Below are 14,670 nucleotides of genomic sequence, written 5' to 3'. Positions count from 1 at the left end.
GAAAGGGGAGAGGAACGGAGAGGAGAGGGAGGGATGTCGTTTCCCACCCAGTTGGTGACACCACTGGAATAAACCTGGATTGTGACTATAGCAGAACAGCCTGGCCCACTGCCATGCACCAGCAGTCTCTGAGGAAAAGGACCCCTGACCTAAGCAGTACAGGTGGAAAGGCCTTTTCCAGCCCCATTTTTGCAGAGGCATGGACACCAATGAAGTATTTTACTAAATAACTGCAAGCAAACATTATTCCTGACCTTTAATGCTACAGTAGGTGACAGGGTGGGTTTTTGGCTGGGTTTCAGGCTGCTCCACATTTTGGCAGAGATCTCACATGGGCATATATGACAAATAGACTCAAGAGCCAATCTTCCTTGTGATTCTGCACTTGGAGCATAAAACCTCAGGCAGTTATAATAATAGTTCTGTTTCTTTTGTTTGCCAGGCTATTTGCTCCTCATTCCACTTCATTTAAGAGCAGAGAAAAAAGCTGCTGTAAAATCAATACATCTAAGTCTCCCTCATCTTAAGCACACATGCACACATACACACACAGAGCAGTACAAGAATTCAGCAGCCATGTCTCTCAGTAACCAACCTTTGTTTCTGCAGCAGTCAGCAGACCTTTGTGTCTTACCATCGACTTCAGTAGGGATGAAAATAGGCATAAATGTCATAAAACTTAACCAGAAATCATTGTCTCCTGTGGCACGTGAATAATAATACCATAGAAGTTCAGTTCTGTAAAAATATCAGCATTCTGTATCTGAGGTATTGTCATGTACATTCAAGAACACACTATCTGGTCAATTTTTAAGTAATAGTGTCATAAGTTTCAAACAGATATATCTATTATAAAAATAGTCGGTGTTTTGTTACACATGAAAGGCTCTGAAATAAAGGATTTTCACAGGTTTAAAAGGGACAATGCTGCAATGTCCTCCAGGCGAGTCCAGGAGCCAGTGCAGGAGCACTGTCTGCAAAACACTTTTTTATTCTCTAAGTCATAGCTTTGTCTCATTTTTGTACCAAGAAATCACAAATCCTCATCTCCATGGGGATAGTGGTAGCCCTCACTGTCAGAAATTGGTTTTCTGGCAGCCAAAATTTACACTGTTTATAATTTCATTTCACTGCTTATTAAAGTCAATAATAATGTATTATTCCCTTCAGATACTAATAGTAAGTGGATCTGCCTCATAATCCCTTAGCTTAGCTCTAGAAAAAGGATTTTGCAATGCAGTACAGTTCTGATCCAGCAGCGCTCTCCCTTTTCCTCCCTGCACAGCAAGTTTGCACTGGAAGCACAAAAATGCAGCTGGGACAGCGATTTCCAAATTTTTCTGTCATGTGCTAGTCAATCCTCAAAATGCATGGCATGCTGGTGGAAAGGCAGTGCGGTTTTGCAGACCGTCTGTGGTCCCTAGCCTCTGGACCATTTATCGTGGCCTTAAAGACTGCTGTATGGGAACAGTTGCAACAGGCAGCTTGTCCTGGTCCAGCTGGACGCTGGATGGGTTCCCACAGCTCCCGTTTGAGCCGCTATGTGCTGATTTCCCATGGACGATCCGCAAGCCATGGGGTGGGGTTGTGCATGTCCAGGCCACCATCCAGCTTGTAACAAAAGTGTCCAGAACTACTGATTTAAGTATAGCTACCGGAGAGGTGAAGGCCTTGGTGCCTGTTACTTGCACGGAGAGAAGAGACCTTGGTAGGAAGTGCAAAAATCCACACTTTGCCCTTCTCCACATTAGTTAATGCTTCAGCCACTTTTACTGTTTTTAATTAAAGGAGCCACAAGAAATATCTTGGTGTTTAGGTAAATACACAGACACACACTGTGTTTTATCACATAGGAGGTAACACAGACTTCTGAGGGTATATTAATTAGAGAATGTATGTATAGTTCTGCTTTCATGAAGGCTAAGACTAGGCCAGTAAAAGGGTTACAAAAATGCAAATACTTCTTTGATTAGTAGCTCTTGTACATGCACATAAATGCAGCAAGTTAGGAAAAAGAGCACAAAATACTGGAATAAATTTCTTTTAGCTTGTTTAACAAGACAGCTTTAGCAAGATGTTATCAGTATAATAAAAGTATTATACTTCCTTTGTTACTGGGATAGTTTCATGATCCAATCCAGTAAATATTAATAGCTTGAATTATGACAAAGCCATTAAAGTATTGCATATGTTTCCAGAGATCTCATTCAATTATGACCCAGAAAACTTGAGTTTGAACTAATTCACTCGTTCTTGAAATATGTATCATACTTGGAGTATTTCTCCCACTGGCAGATGTCACAGATATGCACAATTTATGCATGCCAGCTGTTCATAACTTACCTAGATTACCTTTGTGAGCAAACAGAGTTATCTAACAAGAAAATGCAGGGAGACTGTGAAGCAGGCAGTGGGTGAACTTTGGAGCTTCAGCAGCTCAGTTCTGGAAGGATAAGTTTGAAAGTTCAGGTGCATCAATCTAAGCCTTTAAAATCAATAAAATTGAACTAAAGAGTTTTTCAGTAACAGACTGTCTCCTCAGATTTCTGGCTCATCTGTTTGTGTTTGCGTGAAAAATATTGTAACAACTTGGGGTTTGTTTCAGTGTGGCTATCGGGGCTGTGCAAGTGCCTGTCTCCCATCACATGACATGAGGTATGCAAACATCTGTCAGTGCTTGTGGGAAATAAAGATAGGAGGACCAGAATAAGTATCTTTGGGTAAAATAGTTCTCATGACATTCTCATTTTTCAGAAGCAAAAATTTATTCCGTATTTTTATTTTTTCATGATGCAAAGTAATTCTTTTGTGTTGAGACGAAGATACAGGGAAGAAGCAGGTTTTGTTGGGACTACTTTGCTATAGAGTTGTTCTGCATTATAATCTTACAGAAGTGAGGTTACATTAATATGTTTATGGGAGAGGGACGGATTGAAATCATCTTGACAAATGTGAGTATATATCTACATCTGAGCTGGTCACTCCAGGCCCCATTTGCAGACAGTGGAAAGAATGAGGTATTTTTAATGATGTGATACATCTCTCCCTAGATGTCTAAAATCAGTCAGATGAATCATGCCCTAAAGTTAGACGAGATGAATTCCATTTCAAGTGTTTAATATGGTTCTGGCTTAATAGTTTGAAAGAATTTTTCTAATAGACCCAGAAGTGTTCAGCAAAATTGCAGACACTCACATCCACGTTATTTAATCAAGTGAATAGCAGTCTTGGACCACTTTCTCATGAAACCAGGCAATTCAGACTTTATGGAGCCACTTCTAGCATTTTGTGAATGTTCTGACAAAAGGAAATCATACACTGTGATGATCTGCTATTAATGTAGGACCTAATCTTCAGAGGTGGTTTGTGTCCTCAGCTCCACAGAGCACACGCTGTCTCTTAAAGAGTCCTGGGTGTTTTGCAGGATTGGGCATCAGGAACCCAATTCCTATGTGTACAACACCGCTTTTCCCGCTTTCAGGAAGCACACACATACTAATGAGCCTTGAGTTGTCATGGCAAGGTAGCCAGAAAGACTGAAGAAGAAGGTGCCCTGCCTATACTTGGGAACAAAGAACTGCAGTTAAATTTGATAGATTTGATTTGGCTGTAGTCCTTTTAACATTGCACTCATGCAAGGAGAGATGTTTCTCCCTGTGAATATCCCCCATTTTAAGGCCCACAGTGAGAATGCACAACCTTGTATAAAACATGGGAGAGCTGAAGCATCAAGTGAGGGCATGACTCTAGAACTGGGGCAAGTGGGAATTGTTATCTATCACTTAAGGGGTCTTGAGGGAAACTGTGATCAAGGAGTGGATGAAAGAGGTCAAATGTCTCAGTTCTGAAACTGGAAGAGAATCTGATTCAGTAGGACTTACTGCATGACACAAAGTTTTCCAGGGGCACTTGAGCTAACTGAAACCCATGGCTGACTTGTGCAGAACCAGGTTTGTGGTATCTGCACTTATGTGTATGTCATAATTGCTTACAATACCTGGTCATCATCCTCCAAAAATCAAAACAAATTTCAGCTCATGAGTTGCATCTTCCCACCCCACTAAACTAATTATTAGATTGTTTAAAAGTAACAGTTTGGAGCTTTGCTTTATATGCTTTCCGGGACTCTGGCCTTCAGGAGTCACCTTTCAAGCTTTCTTCTGCAAGCAAGAGAAACAGGCTCTTTTTTTAAATATTCATACAGATTCAGGAGAATGGGCTTACAGAAAAACACCAAATATCTCAAGGCTCAAGTTAAAATTGTTGAAGCACCCAATTTTCAAAATATATTTACATTCTTGGACGTGATCCTTCTTTGGATGGACAGGAATTAAACGTCTTATTTTGCAATGGAAGAGTGTTTTCTTCCTCAATATACTAGTAGGGAGATTGTAATACTTTTACCTTCTTTTAGATAATTAAACTGAAGATGATCTGTCAAAATCAAGTGGGTCTGTTCCACCTTTTCCTGCCATGTACTGGTTGATGCTAGCTCATGGGTCTCTGTGATACCTTGTAGAAAACAGCTTTATTAATACTAATGTGAGTTTCAAGGGAATGCCGTGGATTGACTCGACTTGCCTACAGAAAAAAAAGATCAATTCAAATCCATATTTCTTGAATCTCTTATTGGATGGTAAATAGACTGTTCTTTGGAGTGGAAATGAAACATTAGAATAATTTTATTTAAACTCAGGGTGTAAATCTTTGATGTGGACCACATAACCTTGAACGATTTCACAATTTTGCTCTGCATAGTTGTGAAATCAGCCTGAAAATGCGTGTTAGCTAGGGCAATGCAATAATGCAGATTTGTAGCTTATGTACTTATAACCATACAGACAGGCATAGAGCATTTCTTCTCCCAAGTCTGAATATTTTAGAACTTTTGTGACAGCTATGAAATCCTGCTGCAGCAGGATGAATAAAAAGTTGATTTGCTTGTAGTTTACCAGAAGAACTACTCTTGGCCTGCCAGGATAAGCAGTTCTTTAGTGTATCTCCACAGTTGCACTAAATACATTAGATCCTTTCCATATATATTTTGACTGTGGAAGGATGACTCCAAACTACAAATCAGAGTTTGAATCAGCTAAAAAAAACTGGCAGAGATGGATAACAAAGTAAGCTCTTGCTTTATTGCTTCATGTCAAAGATACAGTCATGGGCTAGGGGATGTGAAAATTTGCAGAGCCACATTTAGAAATCTTAGTGCCCCCTTCTGCTGCACACTGACGAGCTGTGGGGCTTTTGTCCAAATGACTTGTCTGTCAGCTACACAGAGGCTCACTTGAATTACAGCCTCACAAAAGGTTTAAGTGTGTTTAGAGAAGAGATATACTCTGCGTACAGCAGAATGCTGTGTATTTGTCACATAAGAATGAATTAAAATAGCCAAAACAACCAAACAGAAAATACAAGGCAGCCTATAGAATATTTAACCACCTGTTATAATTTGAGAAATAATTGTTACTTGCCATTGAATTCCAAAGAATGTGGGTTTTTTTCCAAAAAAAAAAGAAAAAAACTATAGAAAACATCATATTCTCTGTTAAATTCTGCAGATCTTACCTTTAAATTGAATATAGTTCTGCAGTGCAGAACCCTATTAAATGACATTTGTTTCTTGATTCTATAAGACTTAAAGTGTGAGTGTATATTGCAGCTGTTATTCCTCTTAATGTTACCTACTAAAGTGATTAATAAAGGTTGCCATGCATCATTTTCTAACAGTGCTACAGGCACTACTGTAAATCGTTTACTGCATAGACCTCTCAAACAAATGTTTGACAAAGGAGGGGAGGATGTTAAAGATTAAATTGACTGTGCTGTACATCAAGCAAGACATTTACAGTCATTGCCATATTTGTAGTCAACCCATGTCCACTTTGAAACCTACAGTAGTAATTTTTCTTTTTCCAGAAAATACTTACAGTGCCAGGTAATTTCAGCTGTGCTTACTATGAGCCCTGCTTGGCTTGTTCTAAAGTGTGAGAGCAATAAGATTCTTCCATTACTTTCAGAGATATACTCTATGACAGGTTGATTTCTTCCTTTATAAATTGTAAATAAAATACATATGCTCAAAAAATAAAGTAGTTTTTGAATATGATAAGGGTCCTGCAATAAACAAGAACTGTCAATATTCAGACAATGTTGGGTAGGAAGGTGCTGACTTTTTATTGTTAAAATCATCACCTGCATGCATTAAGTAAATGATTTGATAAGCAAAACAAGAGATGCCTGTCCATTCCCAGCAACTGGCTCTCCCTCTGTTCAAGCTCTGGCTGGAGAAGCAAGGGCAGGAGTAGTTTTTTCCTGCACTTAAAGGCTGCTTTCATAGCAGCTGCACACAGTTGTCCAAAGGTAGAAGGTGACACTGCATCTACCGAGTTCCTTATTGCAACCAAGAAAAGGCTAACTGTTGTAGAAGTTGTATATTCCTGAGAATTCATATATTAAGCAGCAATACTTGTATCTTGTTTTGCATTATTGTAGACAGTGTTTGCAAATCTTTTAAGATTAGGGCAATCAAAACAGATTTATTTAGACAATTTTAGAAGTTATAGAGAAGTTTTAGCCAAACTCAATGGAATTCAAGAAGTTCCTTTGACATTGACAGTCTTTAAAGTAAGCCCTTGACATGCTCAGCTTGATAGATGTTAAGAATTTAGGAGGTTTTGAAGAACCTTACTCTAATTGTGTCGCACAAGTATTTTAAGCAAATTTACGACTCAGTATTCATCCGTCCCTTCAGGTTACTTCCCCTGTGAAGTTAGTAGTAGTTCTGAATTCACCTATTCTTGGGCAAGATTAGATTCCATACTAAAAAAAGATTTTTAGGGAAGAGTTAACACTAACATTCAAAATAATTTTATCCAAATTATGCTCTTCCCCAAATACAAAAGGACATGGATGCTTTGCCGAATTTATAATTATAAATTGCAACTGGCTATTTACAATATTAAGCTGCTTCTTTCTTCAATTGGGTAATGTCAAGAAATACAGTCAACTTATTTTTGATTTACAAAATTTCTTCACTTTGAGTTCTTAGTGTTCAGAGCAAGTAATCCACTTTTCCCTCCTGCCCAACACCCCACTCCCTCTGCCCCCCTGGACATATGCTGTTCCAGATGCAACAGGACTTGTGTAGTCACAACCAGAAGAAAGGAGCATAGGTTTTTTCAGCCTGGGCCAGGTGCACAATAGGACGTGAGATCTCAGAAATGTCAGGAGGAACATGGGAACAGGGCAAGTTTGCCTATGCTATACGCTCAGGCTGGCAGCGTTTCCTGTGCAGTATAAGGATCAAAAGTCCAGCTGTCACTCTGTAGCCCAGGAATGGCTTTTTCTTATTTTGTCTCCCAGGGAACTCTACCTCCTTAAGTTTGCTTCTCATGGGTGTGCTGGGGCAAAAGGAGTGCATAGCTTCAAGTCATTTGTTTTCTCATATCTCTAGATCCCCTGCACAGGAGGCTTTGTGAGAAAATGAATGGCCTGAGAGTCACAACACCAATTATAAACCAGTTACTGCTCATAATAGTTGGTTTTTATAATACATTGCCATGGGGTTTAGGGCAGCCTTTGAAGAAGAACCATAATGGTTTTGCTATGTACTTGTCCAAAGGCCATCTCTTTTGTGAAGGGTTTATTTTTGTTGTTGTCATTATTAAGCCATTCTTTGCTTGTACTGAAGTGTGAGATCAATAATTGTCTTTCATTATGCTTGTATTGCTGCAGATCATGCTTTACACTGTGTATCCCTGACAGTATTTTAACTTATTTCAGGAGGACTCTGCCCAGGGTCTAACGATCCCTGTCTGGAGAAACCGTGTCCAGGGGACATGCAGTGTGTTGGGTATGAAGCTAACCGGAGACCGTTCATCTGCCAGTGCCCACCAGGAAAGCTTGGCGAATGCTCAGGTGCATGTCACAGCAGTAAAGGGGGATATACATGAACAACAAAGTGCTGCCATTCTCATTTTGTAGGTAGAGGTGCCACTGAAGTAAACAGACAATGTACTGCTTAACCCTTCTCAGCACTGGCGTTCAGCATATCTGTTTATAAGCCCAGTAAAATACTTACCTTCATAGCTATGGGTCTGTATAAAGACCATGATCCAGTTTCCATTGGGAAATTCCCCCTGACTTGGTTGAATCCCAGACCAGTAAAACAGGCTGCCGAGAAAACAGGGCTTTTCCTAGAGACTGTTATGCCAGATGTTTTCGTGCCATGGGCAAAGCTCTATAATTAACTGTTCTGCTTAAAATTTAGATTACCAAAATTCCAGTCTTTGTTAATCGAATCACTACACCATCCCAAGAAGAAAGTTTGAGGACGTTAGTTCTCTGCAGCTTTGTTGTTTCCCAAGATATGAAGAGTCTGGTGGAAAGCCCGTGAAGTAGAGCTTTCTGTTGACTTCGGTGAATCCAGGGCTGCATGACAGAGGACACGTGCTATTTCCCTGATGAAAACACAGCAGATACTGAGCTGTATCACTGTGATCCTGGGCAGTGGTTGCAGTGAACTCATTGCAAGGGTTTGGCTGGCATCTGCCCACACCTAACTTTATACCCATAACTCAACTGCCTGATGTACAGGCATGGTCGTCTTTGACTCCCTCTGTTATGAGTGACGCAACACAGGTGCCTCCAGGGGTATATAACCCTAAAAATGCTGAATACTTAGAGAAACCTCTGTTTTTTTATAAATGTGGAGAAATAGAGCTTTCCTCCACCCCCTGAAAAACAATTTCCCAAGAAAATACAATATGGTTTTGTAGTAGGTGCCAGCTTTTTTTCCAGTCAAAGCTGGTTTTTATTTATTTCTTCCTAGGCATTCTCATTAGCTCTATGAATTCTTTAATTAACTTGACAGTTGAGGAATTATTTCATGTGTCACTAAAAGAGCATGTGTCTTTTCAAAATGGTTATTTCAGGCCACACTTCCCTTAGCTTTGCTGGGAATAGCTACATTAAATACCGGGTTTCTGAAAATACCAAGAAAGAGGAATTCAAGTTGGCTCTCCGTCTGCGAACCCTGCAAAGCAATGGGATTATAATGTACACCAGAGCGAATCCCTGTATAATTCTGAAGGTAATTAAAATAACTTATCTTTTCTGCAGTTGTTTTTCTTGATTATATGTTTTCTGTTGGCTCTTGATTTGGGGAATGCTGTTCTCATTTCAGCTGTAGATTGAGAAGATGAAGTCTGATCTGTTTCATGCTAACAGGGAAAAACAACAATTTCAACAATGGCAGCAACAACAACAATCAAAACAGCAGCTTGTTAGTGGTACTTTACTTGCAAAATGCTCCATTGGGTGCTGTTCATTATAAGAACATTATGTGTGTCCGCATGCAGGAGCCAATCTGCATGAGATGTAAGATTTGGCCATTTATATGACCATGCAGTCAAAACCATGCATGCTGAAATAGCTGTTCTTCCCCTGTGTCCATGCCTTTGGTTAGAGGATATGCCCTCACTGCTGTCAAGTTAATTCCAGAAACCAACTGCTTAGAATGCGTCTCCTACTGAATGTGAAGATTTCTGCACTCTATGAATTAAGATTATTTGTTGAGAGAGGCACGGGGTAGCTGGAGATTGATATCCAATCAATATTTAATTGATAAGCTCTCTGTGCATTTTTGTTCTTTGTTGGGTTTCTGTGGAATGGCAAATATCTGCTGGATGGAAAGGGAGTGCTAGGCTCAGTCAAGAGCCTGCATGTATAGTATTTCCACTAGAGCCTCTAAGGTACAGAATGAAGACAATGACTTTTGTAACTCAGACATGCCCCATAATTCAGCAGTGGGAGAAATGGCACAGAGCCTTTTGTGTCTGTATTTGCAATCTTTACAGTTATTTTGGCTGAATGCTAAGGTAATGTTAAAATAGCTAGATGAGTTATTAATGAGCAACAAATAATTTTATAGTTGTTAGACTGAAATATTTCATGAGCAGGAGTACTCTCTGTCATTCACTGGGGACTCTCAGCATTGTTCAGATTCATACAAGACAATTAAGCTCTGCTTTGAGGCACACAGAAATGCACAGTTTGAAGTTTTCAGTATACTTTTTTGTTCAAAACCCAAAAACAAAACTGCAGGCTTGAAGACCTTCTTTGAAGTCTTCATCATGGTTGCTCTTAGCATGCATCAGTAGGGAACGCTTGCAATTTTGTAGTTTTGAAAAATGCTTGGAAAAAACCAAATGGCCCTGGAAGAAGGCGCCACTTGAAAACAATAGGAGATGATACAGAGACAAACTGAAATGGAGTTAGAGTGATGATGGGAGAATTTGTTTTGTTGGAGTTTAGTGTATAAAGCTATCATGATTAAGGAGTCCAGCACATCAGGTCATAGACAACTGAGTGGAAATCTCCAGTTGAAGCTGGGAGATTGCGCTGCCAAAAGAGGAAAATTCATGCTATTACAGTAAAATAAATAAGAAACTCCCTCACTGCAGTCACCTGTGTTGAGTTTTTAGTTGTGGGGTAAGAATTACGTGTTTTCAGTCACTGCTTCACACAATCACCTAAACATTTTGCTTTGAAAGATAGTGGGAGGAAGGAATAATACTTGAAGGAGCAGCAACAAGAGCTGTGGCTATTCTGCTCCCACCTCAGAGGCCAGCCTGCAGGTCATCCTCTTTTTTGCTTCCTAGCTCTAAGAAAGGATTTCCAGCTCTGAACTCATCTCACACGGCACTTAGCAGAGAGCTTCAGACACAGCTGATGCTTCATATGTCTGATGAGAGAGGTCCAGGGCCTTGTATGCAGTGTTGTGGATGCAAGGGCTCCACTTCCTCCCATGCACTGGGCAGGGAAGGACACAGGGAATTCTCTTCCCAGAGCCTCATGCTTGGCTTTTAGGTAGGGCAGGATTTGCTGTTGCAGTGGGTACGTCCTTTTCCCAGGTCTATCTCTTGGCTTCTATAAACATAGGGCTTAAAGAAAAGCAAAGCATTACATTCAGCACGTTTTTTGAAGGAATGGCATCACTTAAAAGATGAGGAATTGCTAGAGTTTTGTTTGTGAAGGTCATTTAGCAGAGAAACACCAAACTAAGGTCTCACAAAAGTGCTCTATGGCAGGCGAATGGCATTATGTTCAGGGGATGTAGCTGTAGCAGGTCTCTTCAGGGATGGCAGCTGACTCATAAACTGTACTTTGGGGATCCCTAACTGAGATGCTTTCAAGTGAGTTACCCTTAGACTTTCTAAGCATATGTTTTTTCATTTATAAACCAGAGGTAAGGCCTTTTTAGTTTGTTGTTTTGTTTTTTTTTTTTAACCAGGTGTGTATGTTGTGAGATAGGGAAATGCTCAGAAATGAGTTAATTAAGTAGATTAATTAGAGGTCTATAAATGTGAAGTTGTTATCATTTGAGCATTGCTTTCAATTAAATTAAACATGAGGAGAAGCTTTCCAAATAGAGGATAAAGGATGGGATCCTGTGCTCTTTTGAGCACTCTGGCATCACTCCAGCAAAGCACTTAATCACTTGCTTAACTTCCTGTATTTGAAGGCAATTGGAAATACTCACATACCTTAATTTTAAGCATGTACTTAAGTATCTGCCGGATTAGCACCAGAGGGCCCAGCACAAACACTGAGCTCCAAACAAAGGCAGAGGTGGAAGAAATTTAGACTAACCACATAGTACAAGCCCATGGGAGAATGGGCAGAAAACACCACCACTGTTGAGGCATATAGTGGCATTGATTTTTTTGAAGCAAGTCTCCCCACTTGCAGTCTATTTAAAAATTAATGCTGCAATATGGTTTTCAGTGTTTAAATGACCAGCTTAATTTTGGGAGCTCAGACATTTGTGATAACTCCAGGGATGGAAATATTTCATAATCATAACACAGTGTCCTTCTTGGATGAATAATAAATTCCACAGAGCAAACTGCTTGTCTACTACTTTGCTGAAGGCCTACCAGCTACACTGTGTTGATACAATACAGTAAGAGTGTTATTTATTCAGCTGTTTCTAATAAAGCAACTCATCCATCGATTTTGAGAGGTTGGTCATTTTTTTCATTGTGTGCTCTTGCTTTTAAGACAATTGGAACAAAATGAGATGCAGGTTGATGGTCTTTTTTTTCCTTTGAAAAGATTACATGTGCCAAAAACAGTATCACCGTTTCCTTTTTCCTATGTAGCATCTACCTGCAAAAAGTTAGATTTGACAATTTAAAGCATTACAAGGCCACAGAAGATAATTCCATAATTTATTTCTTTTTTTCCAAGGAATATAATGGAGATTCAACTTGTTTTGTGAAATTTAAAGGATTAAGAATAGGTGAAGAAAGACTTTCCCATCATGCCAGAAATATAACTGTTAAATGGTAAAAGACAAGCATATGTTCTTCCATCCAGGCAGTTAATGAGAAACTTCGCATGGTTTAGTTAAGTGTATATTATACATTTTAATGCATTACTGCTACATGGCTTATGCTGGATAAGACTGAAGCTTGGATATGATCCCAGTTATGGCTAGAGTTGAAATGAGTAATATTTTAATTAAATATACCATTTTACACAAACGAACCTGAAATGTAATTTGGCTAACGAAATATTTCCCCAGATAGATTAGTAGGCAGCATGCTGTATCCATGGTGTGTGACTGCAGATGGACTGTGTGAGCCTAAGGTGGTCTCAGAAGAACCATTTGATCATTTTATTACCTATGTTGATACACAAATATGGATGTTAGCCAAACATCTTAGCCAGGCTAATATTCTAATATAATTTACAATATGTGTTTGGCTCCATTTTGCTCATTGAATGAAAATGTTGAAATGTAACAGATTGCATCAGCTTTTGGAGCCTTGTCTGTTCTTTGTACTTCTTTGCCTATTTTATACAGGTAAGGAATTTTGTGGCAGTAAAAGCACACATGCTTAAGTATGCATTAACCTCACTGTCCTACTAGTTATAATGAGAGGTACTGTAACTAAGCCCAGAAAACTCTGACAGGTGGAAGCTTGGTGGGAATTTTCTGCCCAGCTAGGATGAAGCAGTGTCTCTCTGCTTTCATCTTGGTGCAGAGGGTCTCTGCTGGTGCCATGGGCTGCATTGTCGAGGGGTTGCAGAGTCTGCATCTCTGCTGTGAGATGGAGTAACTCAAGCTCTCTGCTGTGTTACAACACATAGATGGAGAAAAAAGCAGGGCCACACGTTCAGTCCTGAACTGAAAGTCTGGTGCTACCAACCCTCAATCAGACTCGTCATCGCACTAAGGTTGTTGTCTGGATAACTGCTGAGCCTGGACAACAGCATTGGCCTTCCGTTGGGTTTCCATACTATTTGCTTGAATGTACCTCATTTAGTATGAAATTAACTTGGAGTTAAGCTTTTCTTGGTACCAAGGTCCAGGCTATAATCAGAGAGCCCTGTTTGAGGATTGAACAGTGTCCCTGACATCACTGCAGTTATGGGGAATCACGGGAACATCAGGGATTACTTGCTGAATCAAAGATCCATGGCTGAATTCTCCCATGCTTAGGAGTGGGGATATCGTTTTGCCCTGTTGAGTGGAGAACCCTTCTCCTCCCTGCCCCACCAGCCTAGCTGCTAAATAGGCAGGACAGGAGTCCTTTGCAGCCCCCGCTCCTCGCGGGCTGTTCCTGCTCTTCCTCCTCCTCCTAGAGGCACGGGGCCATCAGGGGACAAATATTTCCTCCCTGCCCTGCTACAGCAAAGCCTGTGACCATCTGATTAATGAAAGTATTTTTATGGTCCCATTGCTAGGGGTATCTGGGCACGTCACAGTCTTTAATGTATGTATCTGTAAAGCAGCGGTGTGAGGTAGGGAAATGACGTTATCCCTCTTTTACTGATGGAGACCTGAAACTAATGACTTGCTTGAGATCCCAGAGGAAGAGTGTTGCAGAGTGTGGATTGCCATGCATATCTATCATATCTTAGGCTAGCACTGTAAGCGTCGAACCATCCTTTCCATCTTTCACTCTAGCCTGAGGTGGAGGTTACTAGTGCTTTTTTAATAAAAGGAAGGAAACATAGCCTTTCAGACAATATATATTTACTGCATATGTCAGATCATCTGCTGGTAAAAAGAAATAAAAGTGGATGAAAAAGATATATAAAAAGTATTTTAATGGCAAATCTTTTAGATCATCGTTTCCGTATACAAATGGTGTAATATTTATCCCCAGTGCTCATATGGGGTGTTGTATTTATAAAGATAATTGGAAAAGCATGTTCTGTGAGTAAGGGTAATAGACATGCAGGCAGTAGGTCCTTCAAGGTATAAGTAGTCTTAGGGGATGTATATGTATATTATACACAATCAGTAGAACAGTTTCCATAGGAAAAAGCCTTTTGACTAAGAAGCAAGTTAGCTGCTTATCCGATGATGGCTGGTTTTCAAAGTGTAATATGTTGGCATGTATTTTTCTGTTTGATTTGTATTCCTGTGGAGGCAGACCACACTTTCTGAGCAGCAGCTTCAAGGTTTGTGGACTATTTTGTTGCACAGGGAGAAAAGAAACTATTGCTCCATCTCTGGAGAGAAACCATCTCAGTTTATCACAGCATCTTGTTTACCGACGTTACTCTTGAGCAGATGCTTTAATAGGCCGAATTTCAATCTACAGAAATAGTTTACTGATGAGTTTTGAGTCCTGTAAGAAAAGATTT

At 39.9% G+C, this 14,670-nt stretch overlaps 1 protein-coding gene across 2 annotated transcripts in view; it reads left to right on the top strand.

The window, feature by feature from the left end:
* The window catches only part of FAT3 (FAT atypical cadherin 3), a 336,114-nt gene that overhangs the window by 297,257 nt on the left and 24,187 nt on the right, over positions 1–14,670 (top strand). For both annotated transcript variants that reach the window (XM_075727102.1, XM_075727095.1), the window contains exons 19-20: positions 7,789–7,923; positions 8,940–9,097. In XM_075727102.1, the coding sequence (XP_075583217.1) occupies positions 7,789–7,923; positions 8,940–9,097 (293 nt within the window). The remainder of the gene's footprint in view (positions 1–7,788; positions 7,924–8,939; positions 9,098–14,670) is intronic.

Source organism: Pelecanus crispus, chromosome 1, assembly GCF_030463565.1.
Source record: "Pelecanus crispus isolate bPelCri1 chromosome 1, bPelCri1.pri, whole genome shotgun sequence".
Classification (NCBI taxonomy): Eukaryota; Metazoa; Chordata; class Aves; order Pelecaniformes; family Pelecanidae; genus Pelecanus; species Pelecanus crispus.
The sequence above is the reverse complement of the archived record's forward strand: the minus strand, read 5'-3'. Positions and strand labels throughout refer to the sequence as shown.